The sequence below is a fragment of the Knufia obscura genome (genome assembly GCF_036327395.1).
Source record: "Knufia obscura strain CCFEE 5817 isolate CBS 148926 chromosome Unknown scaffold_2, whole genome shotgun sequence".
NCBI lineage: Eukaryota > Fungi > Ascomycota > Eurotiomycetes > Chaetothyriales > Trichomeriaceae > Knufia > Knufia obscura.
Genome location: NW_027042688.1, coordinates 446,142 through 465,795, shown reverse-complemented (window position 1 = coordinate 465,795; position 19,654 = coordinate 446,142). Strand labels below are relative to the sequence as shown.

Here is a 19,654-nt window from a genome sequence, read left to right as displayed (position 1 = left end):
GTCGAACGTCTCGACGCGAGCCCGCTTGGAGGCAGACAGGCAGCGCGCCAGTAATATCTTGTGGGACGCGAGATTTTCCATGCTGTCAATCCTGCGGAAAAGATGCGTTGTGGTACCCAGTGAGGAGGAGGATCGGTCTTCTACTCGTAACGGGATCGGAGCTTGTGCGAAGCCACCAATAGTGCAGATCAGCCCCACAACAAGCCTGGGAAGCTTCCGCTAGCCTTCCTTGGCATTGGCTTCACGTCAAATGTTCGCTCAAGTCCGAGTCATGAGCTGATATGTGTCCACGATATCGTTGCTTGTGGTCGAATTTAAAGTGAAGCTATCGCAGCAGTGGCACGACCGCATTCGCAGTTTTTAGCATTTTTATGCAAGGTTTCAACGTACAGAAGACAAGTCTCGTATGCTTGCATCCCTTTAGTGTGACCAAGCTGGTCTTAGGATACCAGAAACAACGCCATCGAAGTCGTCAGAGCGAAGAGCGGGCATCCTGGTTGAGGAATGCGAAGAGATATTTCCTCTAAATGCAAAACATCATCGATGGACGACATGGGCAACAGAAGCAACAGCCTGCCTCTGCGCGTTCTGCTTGCATGATCGCCCACATCTGACTGGTAGCATACACCCAAGAGTAACGACCTATGTTATGCGAGTCGAAGGATTCTGTGGCCCGTGGGCTCTACGGCTCAAGCTACCTGCTTTCGCTAGCTGAGCCACGACTTTGCCATTCGCCCCGAGGGGTATGCACGGCGTTTGCAGCTGCCCCGCGGTCCATTGCTTCTGGTTGGCCTGGTCAGCGGGATATACAGAGTAGATTAGCACGACTGCTGCTCTTCTAGTCAACTCAGGTCAAAGAGAATTTGTTTCAGCCCAGCAATATGCTTCGCGAGATGCCCGTTACCGTAGCACTGTTCGAAAGTTGTCGGAGAATATTTCTCGAAGCATTACCTATGCCCTCTTTTCTACTTCAGCTGAAATTTCGACCTCCTCCTGTCGCTGCAGTACGAATTGCTATGTAGGGGAGCTAGATAAGATATCTTGATAAACATAGGATCGGCTAAGCTTCCGGTCTGGTATTTTCGAGAAAGTGAAGGCGCGATCCTGACTTGACCTTTCCTACTTGGGATCATCAACAATTACGTCGTGCACTATCGACACTTTACGCGCCTTGTGTTTGGCATGCCACATCCTTGTAGTATGCATATTCAAGGCATATACATACGCTCACATATCGACCATACCACCGCATAGTATGCCAGTATGGACGAGACACGCATTGACGCCGCTCCCACACCAGCCCACGTCTTCGCCTATCGAGCCTTTCGCAGTGTTTTCGTACGATCACCAGATTCTTCGCCAGTACGGCCACAGTCACGTAGGGAGTATGGAATATTCGACTACGAGCAGGATCGGGAAAAAGAGAACATACGATCATCACCTGCACGCCCATCTCGCTTTGTGACGTCCCCAGTCAAGACTAAGAGAAAGGATGGGGAGATAAATGCGCCAGGATTCGACCAGGAGCTGAAATTGACGCCGAAGAGACAGAAGACGGTTCCAGTATCTCCTACTAAGAGTATACTGAAGAACCCGCACGCGCCAACACCGAGACGAGCTGAGTTGAGAGATGTTACAGTCACATTCAAAGATCTGCGGAAGAGCATGAGTCCTGAAGCAAGTCGAGGATTGCCCGTTAGGGTGCGGTCACAGCCGGCTATGCGCACACTCCTGGAGGATATCGCACAGCAGAAAACTATGCCCACTGTAGAAACCAAGACGGCCCTGGTACCAAGGGTTCCTGCACCAGCCATTCAACCAAAAGTATCTACGCAGGACTCTGGCTTCGACCTGGACAAGTACAAAGCACAAACGGAGAAGGAGATGCGTCGCCTGATCAAATATGGTCAGAAGTGGAAGGAGCAAGCAAGACGCCAGGACGAAGAGAATGCAAAGCTCAGATCTCTGCTCGAAGAGACGAGAAAGGAAAATGAGCGGCTGCAGAAGAAGATTGTGCAGGTCCAAGAGACGAAGGAATCGGAGATGACACGCTCGAGTCTGAAACCAACAGCCAAAGAAGCTGAACAGTCGAAGAAGAGGTCAGAAATCGAAGCCAACGTGCAAGGAACCCCCAAAATCGACCCTAAGCATCGGCCACAGCAAGAGTATAGTCGCCCGAAAACGAACAGACAGTCATCATTGCAGCAGAAAATGAACGAGCTAGAAGAGCTTCAGCCAAGCCCGCCAAACAACCACACAGATAATCCACCACAGGACACGGAGCAGCGACCACGCCAACAATCTCTTAAGAAAAAGATCGACCTGCTGAAAGATGCCACGACAGAGAAAGAGAGAGATTCGCTGCACAAAGCACAAGCTGAGCGGGAAAATGTTCTAACTACGAAGCAGCCTGTTGATTTGGCGTCGAACGAACAATCACTCGAGCAGGACGTACAGAAGCTATCTCTGCCTGTACGCACGGCTAGTCTCTCAGCGGCTGAAGATCGCAAGGTAGCTGCGAGGGAGAGGTTGAGGTTGAAGCGTGAGGCGCGGGCTGCTAGTTCTCAGGCTATCTTAAGTGCTGAAGACAAGCAGAAGAAAGTGCATGAGTCGTCGAAGCTAGAGATTGATGAAAGTCAGTTTGACTGGGCAGCGATGGCATGATGATACCCCAAAACAAAAATTGGAAATCAGGAACGAACAAATAGTCGAGAATGACATGCCGCTGTACACGCTTGCTGTTGATCTATACTATGCTAATTCATGCTCTCATCCTTCCTATGCCTCCCGAATCTTCACCCAAGACTCTCCTCATAATTCCCAGCACCCGCCGTGCCACCCAATACAATCCCATCCGTCTGCGTCCCCATACTCCTCCCAAGACCCACCCCACTCCCCCCAAACCGTTCCGCCTCCTTCTTCATCCTCTCCTCCGCAGCCTTCTGCGCCGCACTCCTCCTCTTCTCAACCTCCGCCTGCTCCCGACTCTTCACACTATAATACTGCAAGAAACTCAACACCATGAATGCCGCCGCGATAATCGCCAGCGCCGCACGCCGTGTAAGCACCCACCTCAACCCCTCAACCTCACTCTTCGCCTCAGAGTTCAAATCCACGCTGATCCGATAACTCAAACTCTGGATCTTCCCGTCTACCTGTCTCTTCTCCTCCTGCAGGGTTAGTTTGCGATCGTTGAACATCCCCTTTAATTCCTCGCGCATGGTCATAATATCCTGGCTCACCTTCTGATTCAAGATATCACTCTCATGTTGTAGTTGTGCGCGCTGACTGCGCTGTTTCTGCGCCTCCATGAAGCGAGATGTTTGCATTGTGGTTTTTAGTTCGCTGCACGCGGCGCGGAATAGATATGTTTCGTTTTCGGTGTCGGATTTTGAGACCAGGCCGTCTTTCGCTAGGTCTAGGTTTGCGGCGAGCATGAGGCGGATTGCTTTCATGAGGGTTATGGCTTGGGCTTCGGAGAAGGGGGTTACGGGGTCGGGGTGTTGGGGGTCGACGCCGGGAGCGGTGGGAGGGGGTGGTTGAGACTTGCAGAGTTCTTGGACGAGGGTGTAGGTGTCGAAGTGGTGTTCGTAGGGGGAGGCTTCGAGGTGCGGGTGGGAGGAGGATTGGGAATTCTCGCCGCCTTTGATTTCGCTGGGGGAGGGGATGGAGAGGACCATGTCGAGTTCTTTGTTGCCTAGGGGGGTGGTGTCTTGTGCGGGACTCGAGTCCTTGGTCTCTTTTGCTTGGGGCTGGGATTGTGTCTGGGCTTCATCTTTGGGGGCTTCTGTTTCTGCTTCTGCGGGTTTTGCTTCGACACCAATGTCGGCAATCTCGACCTTGGTTGGTTCGGTATCCGGATCTTCTTCCTCATCTTCTTCGTGCTCGGCCTCCTTTGCTTGATCTGTCTGCTTGATCTGAGCGCTCTTGGAATTCTCCTTTGGGTCCTGCGTCTCGCGCTCTGCCTTCTTTGCTTCTACCTCCGAGGCATCTCTGCTCGTTTGCTCCGTGCTAGGGAGGAATGGCTCTGCTGGCTTCGATGGAGGTGGCATAGACGGCGCTGCTGCCGGACCATACCGTTGATAGCCTTGATCGTGCTGTAGTCTGCGGCATGATGAATGGAGGCTGGCCTTTCGTGGTACTACTGCTGGTGGGTTGCGAATGCTGCGATATGTTTGCGGTCGGCAACTTTTGACTGCACGGAGGAAATTGGTCGACAATATTGCTGGCTTCGGCGTCGCCATGTTTACCCTGATCGTTGGCTATGTGCGACTGATGCTCCTACACATTTTCCAGGACACAGCACGCTGTACTATCGTTGATGATGAGGTTGGATAAACATTCTGTAGCACATCCAGTGCCAAGTTCTTGCCCGAAGGAGCGGAATCTCCCGAATGTGTTTTCGAAGAGGTGGATACGTAAGCTCAACTTCAGCTCGAGCTTTTCGAGGAAGCCTCTTCTCTGCCTATGCAATCATGGCATGTAACCTCAGACACTTGAAGCATGATCGAGGTGCTATGTATACAACTCAGCGTATCATGACATTTATGGCAATCCGGTAGGATCCTTTAAAGGCTTCACAATTTTGCCGTCTTCAGATGGGCGGCAGTAGCGACCCGGGTCGCTGCTGCCCATGAACGTGCCGTGAAAAATGTCATATTGACGATGTGCTGAGATGCTGCTGAAATGTTACAGGTTTTGATGAGGATGTCCTACCAAGACATGAACTTGTCCGGCTTTGTTAACGCGACAATAGCATTGTGAAGCTGCAAATTCTGCCCCCTAGGTGCACTGTGAGCACCCAGCTCGTGGTGCTTACAGATACCGAAACTAACGCTTTCAGAAGTCAGCAGGAACGTGGCGCCATTCACTCTACGTAGTGTTTTCTTCACTGATGAAAGCATTAATGACAACTGTGTTAGAATTTGTTGGGCAATGAAAGTTTTCACTCTACGACCAATTGTTTGCTGAACTTCTGACCATGGACGCCACCTGTTCGCATTCATGTAAGCATCAGACCGTCAAACAAACGACACCCTCTGCAGAAATGGCCCGAATCAAGGATATCGAAATCAGCGTGGAGTTGTTGAAATCACGAAGCTGGACCCCTCTCAAAGAATCAGACGATCAACACTCGTTGAGGGGGATCAACAACTCGAATATAAGACGAACCTCAATTCTTGAGAGTAGTCCAGGGCGTTTCAGATTCCTGATTCGAGTCGCAAAGACTTTCAAATGGGGAACCGCGAACGCGTTGAGAGTATTATTGACATTCGATGAAGGCTGGGAGGTCAAAGAATACCCCGTCACGGTGTTCAAGCCTGGAATTGACACGATGGACATGCTCACAACACCAGGTAGAGGCGTTTTAGAGCCTTCCGCAGACGGCTTGAAGCTCGAGTATACTTTGACCTCTATCGCGCTACCAAAGAATCCCACCGAAGCCGAGCTTCCCTGGTTCAACACAAAATTCGCATTCAGAAAGCTCAAAGTCGATGGTATGAACACGAAGTCCGCAGCCTATTACACATCAGTCACTGATCTTGCCCGCTTGTGTGTCATTATCGAACCTCGTCACGTTTATGGTCAGAACACGCGGATAATCAATCTTGCGCTCAAGGTCCGCGAGGAGGACAGATACAACTCACGGAAGGAGGCAAGCAAACGCAACATAACTCTAGAAACAACGATCAGGCAGAAAGAAGATGACCAAGCCGTCGACCCAATGCGTGAGATTCTATGCAGACCGATTGCTCCACATGGACCGCGCACTTTTGTCTTTCTATACCGCGAGCAAGATCAGTACGACAAGATCGAGAATGTGGAGACTATGGACAAGACGAAGGTCAAGCCGAGGACACTTTGTCAGGATATGAGTCCAGCAAAACTGCCAGAATTATTGTTTGACATGGCAGAAATGTCTGACATCGAGAATCAAACACCAAAGCGAAGGAAGCCGACCAAGTCCTCAGTATCAGAGCCGGGCAAACAGCATCCCACAGCTGCCCGGAGTACACTCGACGGGTCAATGCCGTCCTTGACCGGTAGTGCAGAGCCAATTCCCACTCCATTCCAGCCGGATCACAATCTTGGTCGATCCTCAGGTGCCGACGATACGCTTCGAAGACGATGTTCGACAGATGCAGTTCATCAGCTTGCGTCATATTCTAGCTCTGGAAGCACTCACTTGCAACGTGAGAAAGGTCCTCGTGAACAAGTCCAAGAAGAGGCGACCGATTTCGACTCTGGACCTGACGGTCAGTCTGAGAAAAGTGAGAGTAGTCAGCAGGCTGGTGACACCCCCAGTCATCGAAACGAAAGCTGGGCAGCGGGTTCGATTAGTGGTGATTCAACCCTTGTCGACAATCCCGAAATTCAAATTCCAGACACTCCGGGAAGGCAGATATTGCAAGATCAGCCTGCTGCTAGCGCTATTGAGACATTGAGGGACGGTGATAGTATTCGCCACAAATTTCAGGCTGCGCAAGAGAATCTTGTGTTCACGTTGAAAGGCCAAATCGAAGATATCGATGAGAAGCACCAGGACATTACCGATGAAAGAGAAGAGTTACAGAAAGAGTTCGACAGAAAAATGGAGGACCTGAAGCAGAGAGATGAGAAGCTTCGGAAAGAGAGAGAAGAAGCGCAAAGCCAACTCGAGTCTGCCGAAGCCGCTGCATCGAACGACATGCTCAGTGAAGGCGAGAGTGATAAGCTAGAGAAAGCGAACAAGGCTGCCGAGGAGTATCGGGCATACCAAACGAGACGATACGATAAGTTTTGTGGAAGCCAGAAGAAGACCCCAAAGCGTCCCCGACGTTCGCTGTCTTCCGGTTCGAGTCCATCGGGTCATCATAGAACAAAGCGACATGCTGCCTACAAAGCATAAGGCGCCCGAAATATTGTACAGGGCCATGATTCATGTATGTATGAGGACTGATCTTCTGGAGGCTGCTGGCTATGCAGCGTAGCAGTGTATTGGCCAGAAACAGAAGGTCTACCGAGATTATGTCCTTGACCTTCAGCATGAAAGCTTTCGTTACCTCTGCCTTGTGTGAGAACTGTATAATGTCAATGAACTCGATTCTTTGTCGCTGTTGCTCTTTGTCTCTTATGACTCGGAACGTTTATCATCTCCAGCATTCATTTCACAATTTCGTTGATGCCTGTCGAAACCAACCAGCACATTGCCATCGGCGGGTGGCCGCCACAGGCAAGCTGACCAGCTTTCCGCGATCGCGGCAGTATAGCATCGAACGGCATGGCTAGGTACTCCATATGTTCAAGTACTCAAATTGCAATGTAGGGGTCGCGGGCAAGCCGGTACGCAATAGGTACCTACATACTGTGCAGCGACACAAAAGCGAGGTCTGGAAATGACAGGAAGCGACCGGTCAGAAGCAAAGCATCTTTACTGACTTGCTACGACGTTCTAGGTGATAGCCGCTTTGTGGTCTTCACTGACATTCTGTATCACTAATGTCGTGCCCATTGAGAGAGACTTGTGTGATCATGGCCTTTGTTTACTGCTGAACTGCCTATAGATATGTTCTTGTAACCAGAAATATGATCATTCCGCTTTTCTGCTCACACCTAGCACAGGTTCAAGTATGGTTTTGATCTACGAGGATGAAAACAATTCAGACGACCCGAAAAAATTCATCAAAGTGAAGCTTCAAAGCGATGAGTCTTTCGGCGACTGGGTGGCCTTCAAGGAAAGCGAATTCAAAGAGTCTTTGAAGCCAGGAGCTAACAGCGCTTTCTGGCAGACGATTGGACTCGAAGCCAAAGCATGCCTGTTCCGTATCGTTGTGGAAGTCTCTAAGGACTTCGATTGGCGCGATGCAGATTGCTTGAAAATCACGCTGACGTTCGACGAAGGTTGGCAGATCAAGGACTACCCTATAATAGCTCTTCGACCAAATGTCGAGGCTGACGACCTCAAGCAACAACTCAGGTCTGCCGGTATGATGCTAGAGCTGAAGCCATGCGAAGATTCAGGCAATTGGTACTATGTGATCGACAAGGTGGTATTGCAGAAATCCATAACCGCTGAAGATTGGTTCATCGCAGAATTCGGATTCAGGCGGGTCGATGTTAGCGGACTTACAGCCGACACAATGGCCTCTGACTATACACCTTCTGAACAGGCTCGAATCCGTGTTGACATCTTGCCATGTCAATTCATCAGTCTCAAGACCAGAACTGTCCCATCGGTCCTCAAGGCTGCCAATGGCACACAAAACGAATCTCGAAAAGGTGCAGCTGCTAGGCGTATCACTCTGGAGACAGGGCTCGAATTCAGCAGAACTCCCTGCACTGTCAAGCCTCGCCTTCCTCTCACAAGACAGGTCGATGACTGCAAGCAGTATACCTTTGCATTCCAGTACAGAGAAAACCTTGAAAGAATAGAGAACGTCGAGACTGTATATCAGGGGCGACCCAGAACACTAAGCAAGAACAACTCTGGAGTAGGTTCTGACACCGAGAACGAGACATCACCAGCAAGCAGTCGGCGTGCAAGCCGAAACGTGCAAACACCAGCCCGGTTTCCAGATCTCCGAGCCTCTCAAACTGCCAAGCCGACGCAGCCAAGTACCTCAACAGCAGTCTACGACGCTTCTCCCCAGCAGACAACAATGAGATCGTCTGCACCTCAGCCGGTCCTTGACACGCTCGCTCGCCACGCTCTCCCTACGCCTTTTGCCTCAGATGACGTGTTCGGGTCTTCATCGGGCACAGCAGAGTCAGATGCGAGGAGCTTCTCTTCAGAGCTGAATCATCGGCCTGCCAAACCGTCGAGCCTTAGAAACAGCCTTGCTTCTCGTGATGACAGTGATACCCTGCAGGACAATGAAGAGGGAGGTACAGCTGACTTGCCTTCCGAAGCAGGCCACTCATTGACTGCACAACACACCTCTCAGCCTGCCGCAACGCCGAACGCCCGAAATGGCTCCCAGGGTACACCATCAGTAGCAAGCAACGCTATGAACTCTACAAACGTCACCCTGACACCTTCGCAACGTATCATAGAGCGGCTCAAGGAGGCAGATAATGTGGGACTACATGCTGCTCGCAGACAGGCGGAGGCTCGCAAGCCTTTCCAAGCAGAGCTCGAAACCGTGCAGAACACGCGTCGCAGAATTGCCGATCAGATAGCTAATAAGAACAAGGAGATCGATAAGCTTAATGGGGAGATTGCTGACTTGACGATGTGCGACAGTGAATGGGAAGAACAGGAGGTCAGGATTCAAGACGAACTTGCTGAGCAAGGTGAAGGTGGATTAGAAGAGGATGCCATTTATCGCAGGCTAGATGCAGAGGTGGAAGCGCTCTATCATCATCGCGAGGAACAACTCCTTCGTGCAGACGACAGTGTCAAGAAGACACAGAAGAGACGTCGGAGCCAAGTATCTGCAAATTCCACGCCGACTGTCAATCGTGGCCGCAAACGACTTGATGCTGGGTTGTCGGTCAGCGATGACGGCAACGCAGACGATGACGAGGCTGGTGGCTCTGGCGGCGATGGCGAAGAAGAGGCAGCAGACGAGGGTGCTCTCAATGGTCAGGTTAGTGGTGGTGGTGGATCGGACGTACAAGACGCTCGAAACCAGGGGCGGCCAGCCAGGGATTCCTAGCACGTCAAGAAGTCGCCAGCGGTCAACGCATCTAGGGATGCCTTGGGTATGAATCGTACATCGACCGAAATATCTCCTTCATGTGACCATTCGAAAGATTATCGTATGGAAGATATCGTGTATAAGGATGAACGGTAGAGCATTGCGGTACGAATGATGTTACCTCACTCGAGGTCTGGACTCGGGTCACGATTGCGGCAAAGCGTTTGGGTCGTTGACTTTTTCCATTTTAGGCATAATATTGATGTCCGAGAAATCGCCGTTTCTATTCCATGGGCCTTGCCCGGCCCTTGCAGATGAGACAAAGAACAACGGGTGGACGTACCGTACGAAGACCTCAAAGCTTCGTTCTCTGGGAAGAACGCCGTATGTTAACTTCTCTGATTGTCGTGGCTCCTTTGTTCCGCATTCATGAGCTGCTGGAATATCGATAGGCAACATCTTATGCTCCGAAAAGCGGTAGGATCTCTTCCTCCGACTGGCCAAGACCTTGATAATGTTTATGTTCGTAGGCTGTTCACACTAGATCCGTGTCCTCCGCATCTCGACAGCGGACGAATTTGTGCCGAAAATGCTTGTCCAAACAGCTCACCTATCTGCATATAGTGTTGTCGTGCCCACAGTAGTGTGTTAGTGCCTGAGCCTGCGCGTCGAGAAGTGCCGGCACTCTGCAGAATGTTTATGCGGCAATAATACAACTCGGACGAGCTGCGCGTCTTCGCGAGTTGAAGAACAAGTGGAGAGGTTGGTGGAGAGAAGAGGGGAACAAGCTAAACGATGCCAGAGGTCTCGCGATTTGAGATTTCTGAATGCTGTGTATCATGGAGCCGTGGTAGCAGTCGTTCGTCACTGCTGTTGAGGATCATGGTGGGCAGTGGGGAAGTTCACGAGAAGAAATGCTCAAGTATATAGAGGAGGGATGTCCTCCGTATTGAGGAATTTCTTGATACTTCACCCTCTGAGAACACATCCATTTGTTTACGTATCCCAAATAGTACTCGTTACATCGGCAGCCTAAACGATTAGCAAGGCTAGTTCGAGGCGACCCTCCCCCGCAACAGCAGAGACAGCAGAGGTAAGCAGCTATCACCAACCCTATCTATGCATCAATCTACCTTCCTCCTCGGGGGTTGCTGTGAGCTAGACTGGGAGGTTGAGCTTGCAGCGTCCGGCCAGATCCCAGCGCCTATCACCTCCGCAATCACTTGTCCGAGCCAGCCAATGTTAGTGACGTACGGATGACTGATTATGGTTCTCACACCGCAGATCCACAAGCTTCCGAGCTACCTCGATACATAACAAGCACTCACATCCCGTCTCTCCGAACGAGCTCTTTTCCTTGAGCCTCAGAGCAGTTCTTTCCTCCTGCTATCTGTCTCCGGTCTTTTATATTAAGCAGTCAAAATGGTATTTGCACGATCTTTAGCACGCCCAGCCAGCAGTCTCTTATCTGGAGCTGCTTCCCCGCATTTCTCGCGCCGAGCTGTTCCCAAGGCCTTTGGCACCAACTTCTCCAGATCACTAACGGCGACTGCGTCTCGACAGGGCAAAGTATTGCTTGTTCTCTACGATGTAAGCAGCAAGGTCACCAGGACACAGAAAAGTACAATGCTAAGCTATGACAGGGCTTCGAGCATGCCAAACAACAACCCAGACTACTAGGTACCACAGAAAACGAGCTTGGTCTCCGGAAATGGCTCGAGGAGAAAGGTCACGAGCTCGTTACCACTTCCGACAAGGAAGGCGAGGGCTCAGAATTTGACAAGCACCTCGTCGATGCCGAGGTTATCATTACCACACCGTAAGACAGCATCTTGAACAACAACGAACGCGCGGCTAACAACTACAGCTTCCACCCAGGTTATTTGACCGCAGAACGACTGGCCAAGGCCAAGAACCTCAAGATTGCCGTCACTGCCGGTATCGGTTCCGACCACGTCGACCTCAACGCTGCCAACAAGACCAATGGCGGTATCACCGTCGCCGAGGTCACCGGCTCCAACGTCGTTTCCGTCGCCGAGCACGTCGTCATGACCATCCTCAACCTCGTCCGAAACTTCGTTCCAGCCCACGAGATGATCGACCGAGGTGACTGGAACGTCGCTGAGGTTGCAAAGAACGAATTCGACTTGGAGAACAAGGTTGTCGGTACAGTCGCAGTTGGTCGAATTGGTGAGCGTGTCCTGCGCAGACTGAAGCCATTCGACTGCAAGGAGCTTCTATACTTCGACTACCAGCCACTTAAGCCTGAGATTGAGAAAGAGATCGGATGCAGACGTGTAGAAGATCTGGAAGAGATGTTGGGACAGTGTGATGTGGTCACCATCAACTGCCCGCTACACGAGAAGACCCGAGGTCTCTTCAATAAGGAACTCATCTCTAAGATGAAGAAGGGTATGTCTTTATCTATGTTTCTGTTTGCAACCCGGCTAACTTTGTATAGGCGCATGGCTCGTCAACACCGCTCGAGGTGCCATCGTCGTCAAGGAGGATGTCGCAGAGGCCCTGAAGAGCGGCCAGCTGAACGGCTACGGTGGTGACGTCTGGTTCCCACAACCAGCGCCCAAGGAGCACCCACTGCGATATGCACGAAACCAGTGGGGTGGCGGAAATGCCATGGTCCCTCACATGTCTGGTACCTCCATTGATGCTCAAGAAAGATACGCAGCTGGTACCAAGGCTATCTTGGAAAGCTACTTCTCAGGCAAGCATGACTACAGGAAGGAAGACCTGATCGTTATTGGTGGTGACTATGCAACCAAGGCTTATGGTCAGCGATAAGAGATGATAGACGATTCCTGATGCATAATGGTTATGAGTTGAGAACAATCTTGTCTGCTATGAAGATGTGACATGCGACCAGTATTGTCATATGGCGGGGCGCTAAAAGTCTCCGTGCCAAGCATTTAGGACCGAAACTTGACTGGGAGCTGGATTTGACTGCCATTACTTTCCGTTCTTTCTGATCATTCTTCAGTTTCAGATCTGTTATGCATTTGCTATCCAGATTTATACGAGCGCCTGCCTACTCCTCTATACTTTGAGTCTGTCACGATCTCCTACATAAAGGAGCGACTAATCAGCCACAGCTGCACGGTGGTGCTGCTAAATCAATCGGGCTCCAAATGCGGACCTGCAATGCAGTGCTTGACGAACAGCCAAGGATTAGACTTGCCATTGGTGAACCACATTGCTGCAGGCAACACTCGATTGTCAACCTCCATCATGCACTTTCACTGTTGATACTACTGACGATGATGTGTCTTAGTGAGCTATCAATATCCATATCTAGAACACATTCGTTTATGAAGACATAATATAACTTGCTCACAACACAATACATTTCTGCAGGTTCCCACTCCATGAAATGCTTACCGATGTACAGACAGCTACGACCTCAGCCTAATACTTACCATGCCTACGAGTATTGATACACCTCTCGGCCTCCGAATCTTTCTTACCTTCTACGGTTTCTTTCAACTGATTGCACCTCAGGTGCTTGGTGGGCATCTCAATAGCTCGAAACTGTTGTTGGATAGCTACTTCACCAATTTCAAACTACTACGAGACACCCAGTTGACTAGGACCAAATCACGCATCACCTTGACCAGACGACGAGGTCAGTACCATCTCAGACGCGCGAAACATGGGATCATCAACCAGATCTCACCATCAAAATCGTGTCTACTAGAGCTTCCGCCAGAACTACGGTTCCAAATCTACCAATGGGTTTGCACACCATGTCCAGAACATGGCCGTCTTCCTGGCGTGAAGAACATCCTCCTTCTCAACAAGCAGATTTATGGAGAGGCCTGGCCATACTTCGACGCCATTGAACACACGATCACAATCAGCGACCTCGAACGGTACAAGCCAGGCAGCATCGAATTCATGGGCGCCCCCCAAATAATCCAAATTGACGACAAATTCGACTGGCATTTGTCATCTATCAAACATCTTGTCCTCAGCCTCAAAATCATGGGCAGAGGCATAATGACACCCGACTGCTTCGACGTGTACATCTCGCACCACGGTAAGGAGCAGTGGCGGAATCTGAAGCGGTTGATCGGGATATGGCCTGAACTACGCGAGACACCATTGGAGAGCGTGCGGCTGGATCTGAGTCTGAGCCGCAATGACAAGAACCACAGAAAGTACCGAGCCGATCTAATACGGCTGATTCGGAATTTCAAGCGGACGAAGGTGTGGGCTGAGACTGGTGATGGAAGCTGTGAGGTGCGGAAGGGGAACCGGAGTGTACTCCTGCCGCTTGTTAAGGCGTTCAATCAAGGGAGGAGGAATTGGGATGCGGAGAGTGACGTTGATACTAACCTTATTGTTCGGTATGACACGCATATGCTGAGTAAGAGGGCGATTGATGTGGATCTTTTGGGTGACAATGAGAGTGTCGAGGAGGTTCGGACGAAATGGAGTGTACAGCCTTCAGATGATACTAGCAGGAGCGACAATTCCGTGTGGCCGGAGTGGACAGGGAAAGAGGAGAAGTATATTCATGATAAGATGGTACGGCGGTATAGGGAGGATGAAAGGGAGTGGGAATGTCGAGAGTGTCTTGCGGTCTTTGATAAGCCTAGGGACCTCTGGGCGCATGTTGCGAGAGGAAAATGGAGGAAGTGAGGTGTTCGGAGGATAGGGTGAGGTTGTGCTGATCTTGGTCTGAGCAAGGAGTTGTCTACCTGGGTATCATCTGACCTTCAGAGATTGGAGAATATTGGCTGCTATACAGTTGGGGAGCTGTTCGTGGTTGGCAATCCATTCATGGTTTCAGCCACAGGAATATGCTGGCTGGTCATCGTCCCGGGTCATAGTAATGGGAGCATCCCGAACCACCTCGTAAACGGCCATTGTGAGAGTACTGATCCTCGTACCGATCACAATATTCCTTGCGGGTATCATGTCTCCTAAGCCAGGGGTACATACTTCTTCTGAGCCATGGATTCTTTGGGTCACGCCCGTCGACGCGCTACGGCCCATTTGGATACATTATTCCTGTAGAATGACCATATTTCTTTTGAAAGAGTGTGATGTAGCTTATCTTGAAGATCAATATTCCTGAATCTGTGATTGGTTGCTCTCAGACCGGGTAGCCGATTGCAGCTTTTTTGTCAACGAAGATTTTCCTCCCACCGCATCACTGCATGATCCACTTTCTTCTCGATCACAGCGGTCCCACCTGCGTACCTTCCCTCATACATACGCAAGAGTCAAAGTTTTCGACAACGCATATTGGATTTTCAGATCAATTGTACCATGTGTGCCTCCTGAAGACCTCTCCTACCCGGTTCACAGCTCACCGCGCTTCATGACATCGCCGACAGCATTTACTTCTCAGGTACGTTGCCCACTATCTCAAGCTATGGCAGATAAGACCGCCCCGAGATTAGCTGTTATGTGACACATTATGGTAGCGTGTGCTAACATGGACTTTGCAGGACTACATCTCCGGTACGATGCCCAAATGCCACTATACCGACCATATACTGACTGAACCACAAGATCACCTCTGGAAAGCTCAAGCCAATTGAGACAAACACCGACTCACCGCCTTTAATAACCGCCAAATTTACAAAAACACTTCGAGAAGTCCAACGGATATCCCTACAACCTTGAACAAGACAGACTATTACCATGTTCGCCCGACTTTTGAGGCCCTCGACGGCCTCAAAGCTAGCTTCGCCGTCGTTCCGACGCGGACTAGCGACAGTTCACGAGAACACAGAAAGAGCTATGCCCATACCCGGACGACAGCAATTCCAGGCAACTCCAGTAACACACGAGCGAGCAACACTCACTATCCGCAACGGACCGATCTTCCACGGCACATCTTTCGGAGCACGAAGCAATATCTCAGGTGAAGCAGTCTTCACCACTTCTCTCGTCGGATACCCCGAGTCCATGACCGATCCTTCCTATCGAGGCCAGATCCTTGTTTTCACACAGCCACTGATTGGAAACTATGGTGTACCATCCAACATGAGGGATGAGTTTGGCCTACTGAAATACTTTGAAAGCCCACATATACAGCCTGTGGGTGTAGTAGTAGCAGACGTTGCAGAGAAATACTCACATTGGACCGCTGTGGAAAGTCTGGGAGAGTGGTGCGCTCGAGAGGGTGTGCCAGCTATCTCTGGTGTTGATACCCGAGCCATTGTGACGTACTTGCGAGAGCAAGGTTCTAGCTTGGCTAGATTGGCCATTGGTGAAGAGTACGATCAGGACGAGGACGAAGCCTTCATCGACCCAGAACAAATCAACTTGGTTCGACGAGTCAGCACAAAAGCCCCATTTCACGTTGCAGCGCCAGACCCAGTTGCCCATGTTGCAGTAATTGACTGTGGTGTTAAGGAGAATATTCTTCGAAGTCTGGTCAGCCGAGGTGCTAGTGCTACTGTCTTCCCATACGACTATCCGATTCATAAGGTCGCTCATCACTTTGATGGTGTGTTTATCTCCAATGGCCCAGGTGACCCAACACATTGCCAGGATGCTGTATACCATCTCCGAAAACTCATGGAGACCTCGCAGATCCCAATCTTTGGCATCTGCTTGGGACATCAGTTGCTTGCTCTAGCAGCAGGAGCTAAGACGATCAAGCTCAAGTATGGAAACCGAGCTCACAACATCCCTGCTTTGGATCTTACGACTGGGCAATGCCATATCACATCGCAGAACCACGGATACGCCGTGGATGCTGCTACCCTACCAAAGGAGTGGAAGCCATATTTCCTCAATCTGAACGACAACTCCAACGAAGGTCAGTGACCTCCCAGTCCCCACTTACCTTATGCGATACTAACATATCACAGGTCTGATCCATAAATCTCGCCCCATCTTCTCGACTCAATTCCACCCCGAAGCCAAGGGTGGTCCCATGGACAGCTCCTACCTTTTCGACATGTATGTGGACAACGTAAAGCAGTACAAGGAGAGTCAAGCTGCTATCTCGCCTAGCCGACAAAGCTTGCCGAACCCACTGCTGGTCGATTTGCTGAGCAAGGAGCGTGTCGGTGTGGAATTGCCAGATGGTATCAAGAATATTGCTGCGCAGCAGAGTCAGCAAGCGCAGCAGGTTTATGCTGCTGGGGCTGCTTGATTGAGGCTGAAGTGAGAGATGAGAGATCAGTTTATTGGGATGGTGTTTGTGTTTATCGATTTTCAGCGTTACATTGTGACTATGCGAGGTAGTAGTCACTCTGCCAATATCATGATATTTACAATCTCAAGTGGCACGAAACACCGATTCGAATGAAAGTGAACCTCCATCGTACGGCTGGTAGCTGCAATGGGCTCCTTCCACGTAATGTATCGATCAGCCATCGCCAAATGAGTTTGCGGCGTGGATTTAGGGGGTGGGTTTAAAATGGCATGCATGGAACTCGCGAGGCGTGGAACTTAAGGACTCGACTCTAAGTTGCGAAAAACTCGGACGGAGCGAGGCGAGTGCGTTGGAAGCAAGCTGATGTGCTCGTTGTTCCCTCACTGCAGCACAAGCAAAAAGTTAAGTTTGACATGTCACGATAGAGACAGATCCTGTTCCACCCATATGGGTATCTCTCTGTCTAGCGTGTCTATCTCCCACCTAGCACAAACAGACAAGACAACCTTCAAAGACTCCTTAGACGACTTTTAGCTGACCTTCAGACAGTCTCTGAAAGACCTCCAGACAATTCTTAGATAACCTCAGACACCCCCAAATACTCAAATAGATCCCCACATATCTACACAGCTCGCAGCTCATTCATATTCACCTCCTTCCCTGCCTCTCCATCACCCCCAAATCCGCCCTCCTCCTCTCAAGCCTCACCAGAACAGCCCGTGTATCCCTGACACACCGTATCATATGCACAAGGCCAATATGCTTAGGCGATACACCTTGCCCTTTGAGTGGTTGACGCTGAGCGATGAACGCGTTGAGTTTTGTTTTGTATGTGAGAATTTCGTGGGCGGTGTCGGAGATTTGGGCTTGAAGGGTCTGGGTCTGTGATTCTGGTCTTGTTGACTTCGATTTTGATGTGGTTGCGGCCATGGTGATTGGGGCTGACTGACTGAGTGACTGTGTAGTGATGGGTATGTGAGATTGACTTGGAGGGGTTATGGTAAGGTAAGCTTGTGATTTGGGCTTGGTGTAGTGGAGGTGTTGTTTAGTGAAGTTGGGGTTAGTATACAGCTGTTCTTGCTATTGAGTTGTATGCATGGAAAAAGGAAGTTCATCGCAGATAGGGAAGCGGGACTGTACTCCTTATATACCTGGGGAGTTTGTGCATAGTACTGCTACCTAGCCGTAAGACCCGATGGCTTGAGGACCTGCGAGGACCTGCAGAGCTGTAATGTATATCTCTCATAGCTGATAGATGGTGCCGCCTGGTACCAGACGCCTCGTGCGAGGCAGGTCCTCAGGCTAAGGACGTCCAATAATGATCGCAGCTGGCTAGAAGGAAGTCCCAGTCGGCTGGTTCAGGATATATTATAGACCCTTGTCCATGTACCTACCATCATTCTATAACACGAGTGGCACTCACAAATTCTTTGCCAGCCAGCGAGCACCAGCCCCGTGCTAGTCACTCTCATCAAATTTTGTCCGTAACCACTCTATCATCTGCTTCTGTTGGTCCACCCGGTTCGCAGTAGAATCACGCTCCATCAAAGTGACTCGCTCTTCAGCAAAACTCCTCTCTCGACCCCAGAAACAAGCTCTCTTCAGCAGCTCCACCAGTTCCATGCCTTGTAACCACGTAATGGGCGTAACGTCGGTATGGTCGGAACTGGCAGCACTGCTGCCCACAGGCTTCGTAAGGAAAACATTCACATACGGCAGCGTAACTTCCTCCGGCTGCGCATTCGGTGGCCAGCGGCGTAGAACTTTTCTCCGACGTGGAGACTCAGCAGAGTCGTCTGTGCTTGAGTCTGACCGCTCATCTGATGCATCATCACTACCTTTACCAATCGATGAGCTCTCCTCACTTGAAGCCGTCGACGCCGAGTCCGAAGCCGTCACGCCATGCCTCCTCGCATACTCCCCCTCCCTAAGCTTCCTCGTCTCAACAGCCCCCCAATCATCATCGTATGGCCCGTACGCCCTCTCGCCCTCATGATCGTCATACTCCACAATCCCAACCTCCCCCTCCTCCTCCCTATATCTAATCCTCGCCCCGTCAACAAACCCCCCCTCCGCCTCATTATCAACACCAACCACCGCCGCACTCTTCGTAAGCGGTGTATCCCGTCCCGGCGCCCTAAGAAACATCGTCGGACTCGCAAACGCATCGAAATACGCGCTCGGCGTCCTAAACAATCGCGTCCGTAACCTGATGAGTGACTGTGCTGCCTCCCTCAAATCACGATCACGCTTTGTAGTCCTTCTCCTCGACACTGTACCATCATCACCTGCGAGTTCATCGAGGATAACCCAGTCAACTAGCGGGTTCTCAATCGCAATCGCGTGGATCTGCTCGGGGTTGGTAAGGGCGAGGGTAAGTGCTAGGGCGCCGCCGATGTGCGAGCCGCATAGGCAGATCTTGGTGTTGGTGTTGGTGGAGGTGTGCGAGGCCAGTTCATCTCTGATGTAGTCCCATGCTGTGTAGATGTCGTGGATGGGCGTGGGAAAGCGATGGTCGAGATGTGCTGGTCCATCTTTCGGTCGTGCTGTGAGACGGTATTGCACGTCTATCACGGTTGTATCATGGAATTGTCTCGATAGTTCTTGAGCGCGGTGACCTAGTACATCTGGCTCTTTCGAGTCGCTGTCTTCGGGGAACGGACCTGGTGGGAGACGGACAAGGATATTACTGTTCGTGGTAGTAGGAGGCAGTGTTGGTCTTGTGATTTTCAGATCGACGAAGCCGCTGCCACCAACCTTCAGCGACACAGAATCATCCTGCTTGAAGCGCGCCGAGGTTGCGAATTCTCGATATGAGGCAAGCGCATGCCATGTAGCTATCTGCGTCGGTTTGACGTGCCTGGTGCGAAGCGCGAGTCTGAAGAGCATAACATGGGTT

General features: G+C 50.8%; 7 protein-coding genes across 7 annotated transcripts; 5 read left to right on the top strand and 2 right to left on the bottom strand.

Moving 5' to 3' along the window:
- Positions 1-1,263: 1,263 nt before the first annotated feature.
- On the top strand, positions 1,264-2,664 carry PMZ80_002037 (uncharacterized protein; the record flags this gene model as incomplete). Its single annotated transcript, XM_064870473.1, has 1 exon — positions 1,264-2,664. One exon carries the CDS (start codon positions 1,264-1,266, stop codon positions 2,662-2,664), a length of 1,401 nt encoding a protein of 466 aa, XP_064732926.1.
- Positions 2,665-2,795: 131 nt separating this feature from the next.
- Positions 2,796-4,244, bottom strand: PMZ80_002036 (uncharacterized protein; the record flags this gene model as incomplete). Its single annotated transcript, XM_064870472.1, has 1 exon — positions 2,796-4,244. One exon carries the CDS (start codon positions 4,242-4,244, stop codon positions 2,796-2,798), a length of 1,449 nt encoding a protein of 482 aa, XP_064732925.1.
- An 803-nt stretch (positions 4,245-5,047) lies between these two features.
- PMZ80_002035 (uncharacterized protein) lies at positions 5,048-6,889 on the top strand (the record flags this gene model as incomplete). Its single annotated transcript, XM_064870471.1, has 1 exon — positions 5,048-6,889. One exon carries the CDS (start codon positions 5,048-5,050, stop codon positions 6,887-6,889), a length of 1,842 nt encoding a protein of 613 aa, XP_064732924.1.
- A 721-nt stretch (positions 6,890-7,610) lies between these two features.
- PMZ80_002034 (uncharacterized protein) lies at positions 7,611-9,638 on the top strand (the record flags this gene model as incomplete). Its single annotated transcript, XM_064870470.1, has 1 exon — positions 7,611-9,638. One exon carries the CDS (start codon positions 7,611-7,613, stop codon positions 9,636-9,638), a length of 2,028 nt encoding a protein of 675 aa, XP_064732923.1.
- A 1,404-nt stretch (positions 9,639-11,042) lies between these two features.
- FDH1_1 (formate dehydrogenase (NAD+)) lies at positions 11,043-14,276 on the top strand (the record flags this gene model as incomplete). Its single annotated transcript, XM_064870469.1, has 5 exons — positions 11,043-11,210; positions 11,264-11,439; positions 11,488-12,032; positions 12,082-12,408; positions 13,024-14,276. The coding sequence occupies 5 exons, from the start codon at positions 11,043-11,045 to the stop codon at positions 14,274-14,276; spliced, it is 2,469 nt and encodes an 822-aa protein (XP_064732922.1).
- Positions 14,277-15,287: 1,011 nt separating this feature from the next.
- Positions 15,288-16,752, top strand: CPA1 (Multifunctional pyrimidine synthesis protein CAD; the record flags this gene model as incomplete). The annotated part of the gene is made up of 2 exons (XM_064870468.1): positions 15,288-16,413; positions 16,466-16,752. The coding sequence occupies 2 exons, from the start codon at positions 15,288-15,290 to the stop codon at positions 16,750-16,752; spliced, it is 1,413 nt and encodes a 470-aa protein (XP_064732921.1).
- A 1,461-nt stretch (positions 16,753-18,213) lies between these two features.
- On the bottom strand, positions 18,214-19,644 carry PMZ80_002031 (uncharacterized protein; the record flags this gene model as incomplete). Its single annotated transcript, XM_064870467.1, has 1 exon — positions 18,214-19,644. One exon carries the CDS (start codon positions 19,642-19,644, stop codon positions 18,214-18,216), a length of 1,431 nt encoding a protein of 476 aa, XP_064732920.1.
- Positions 19,645-19,654: the final 10 nt, after the last annotated feature.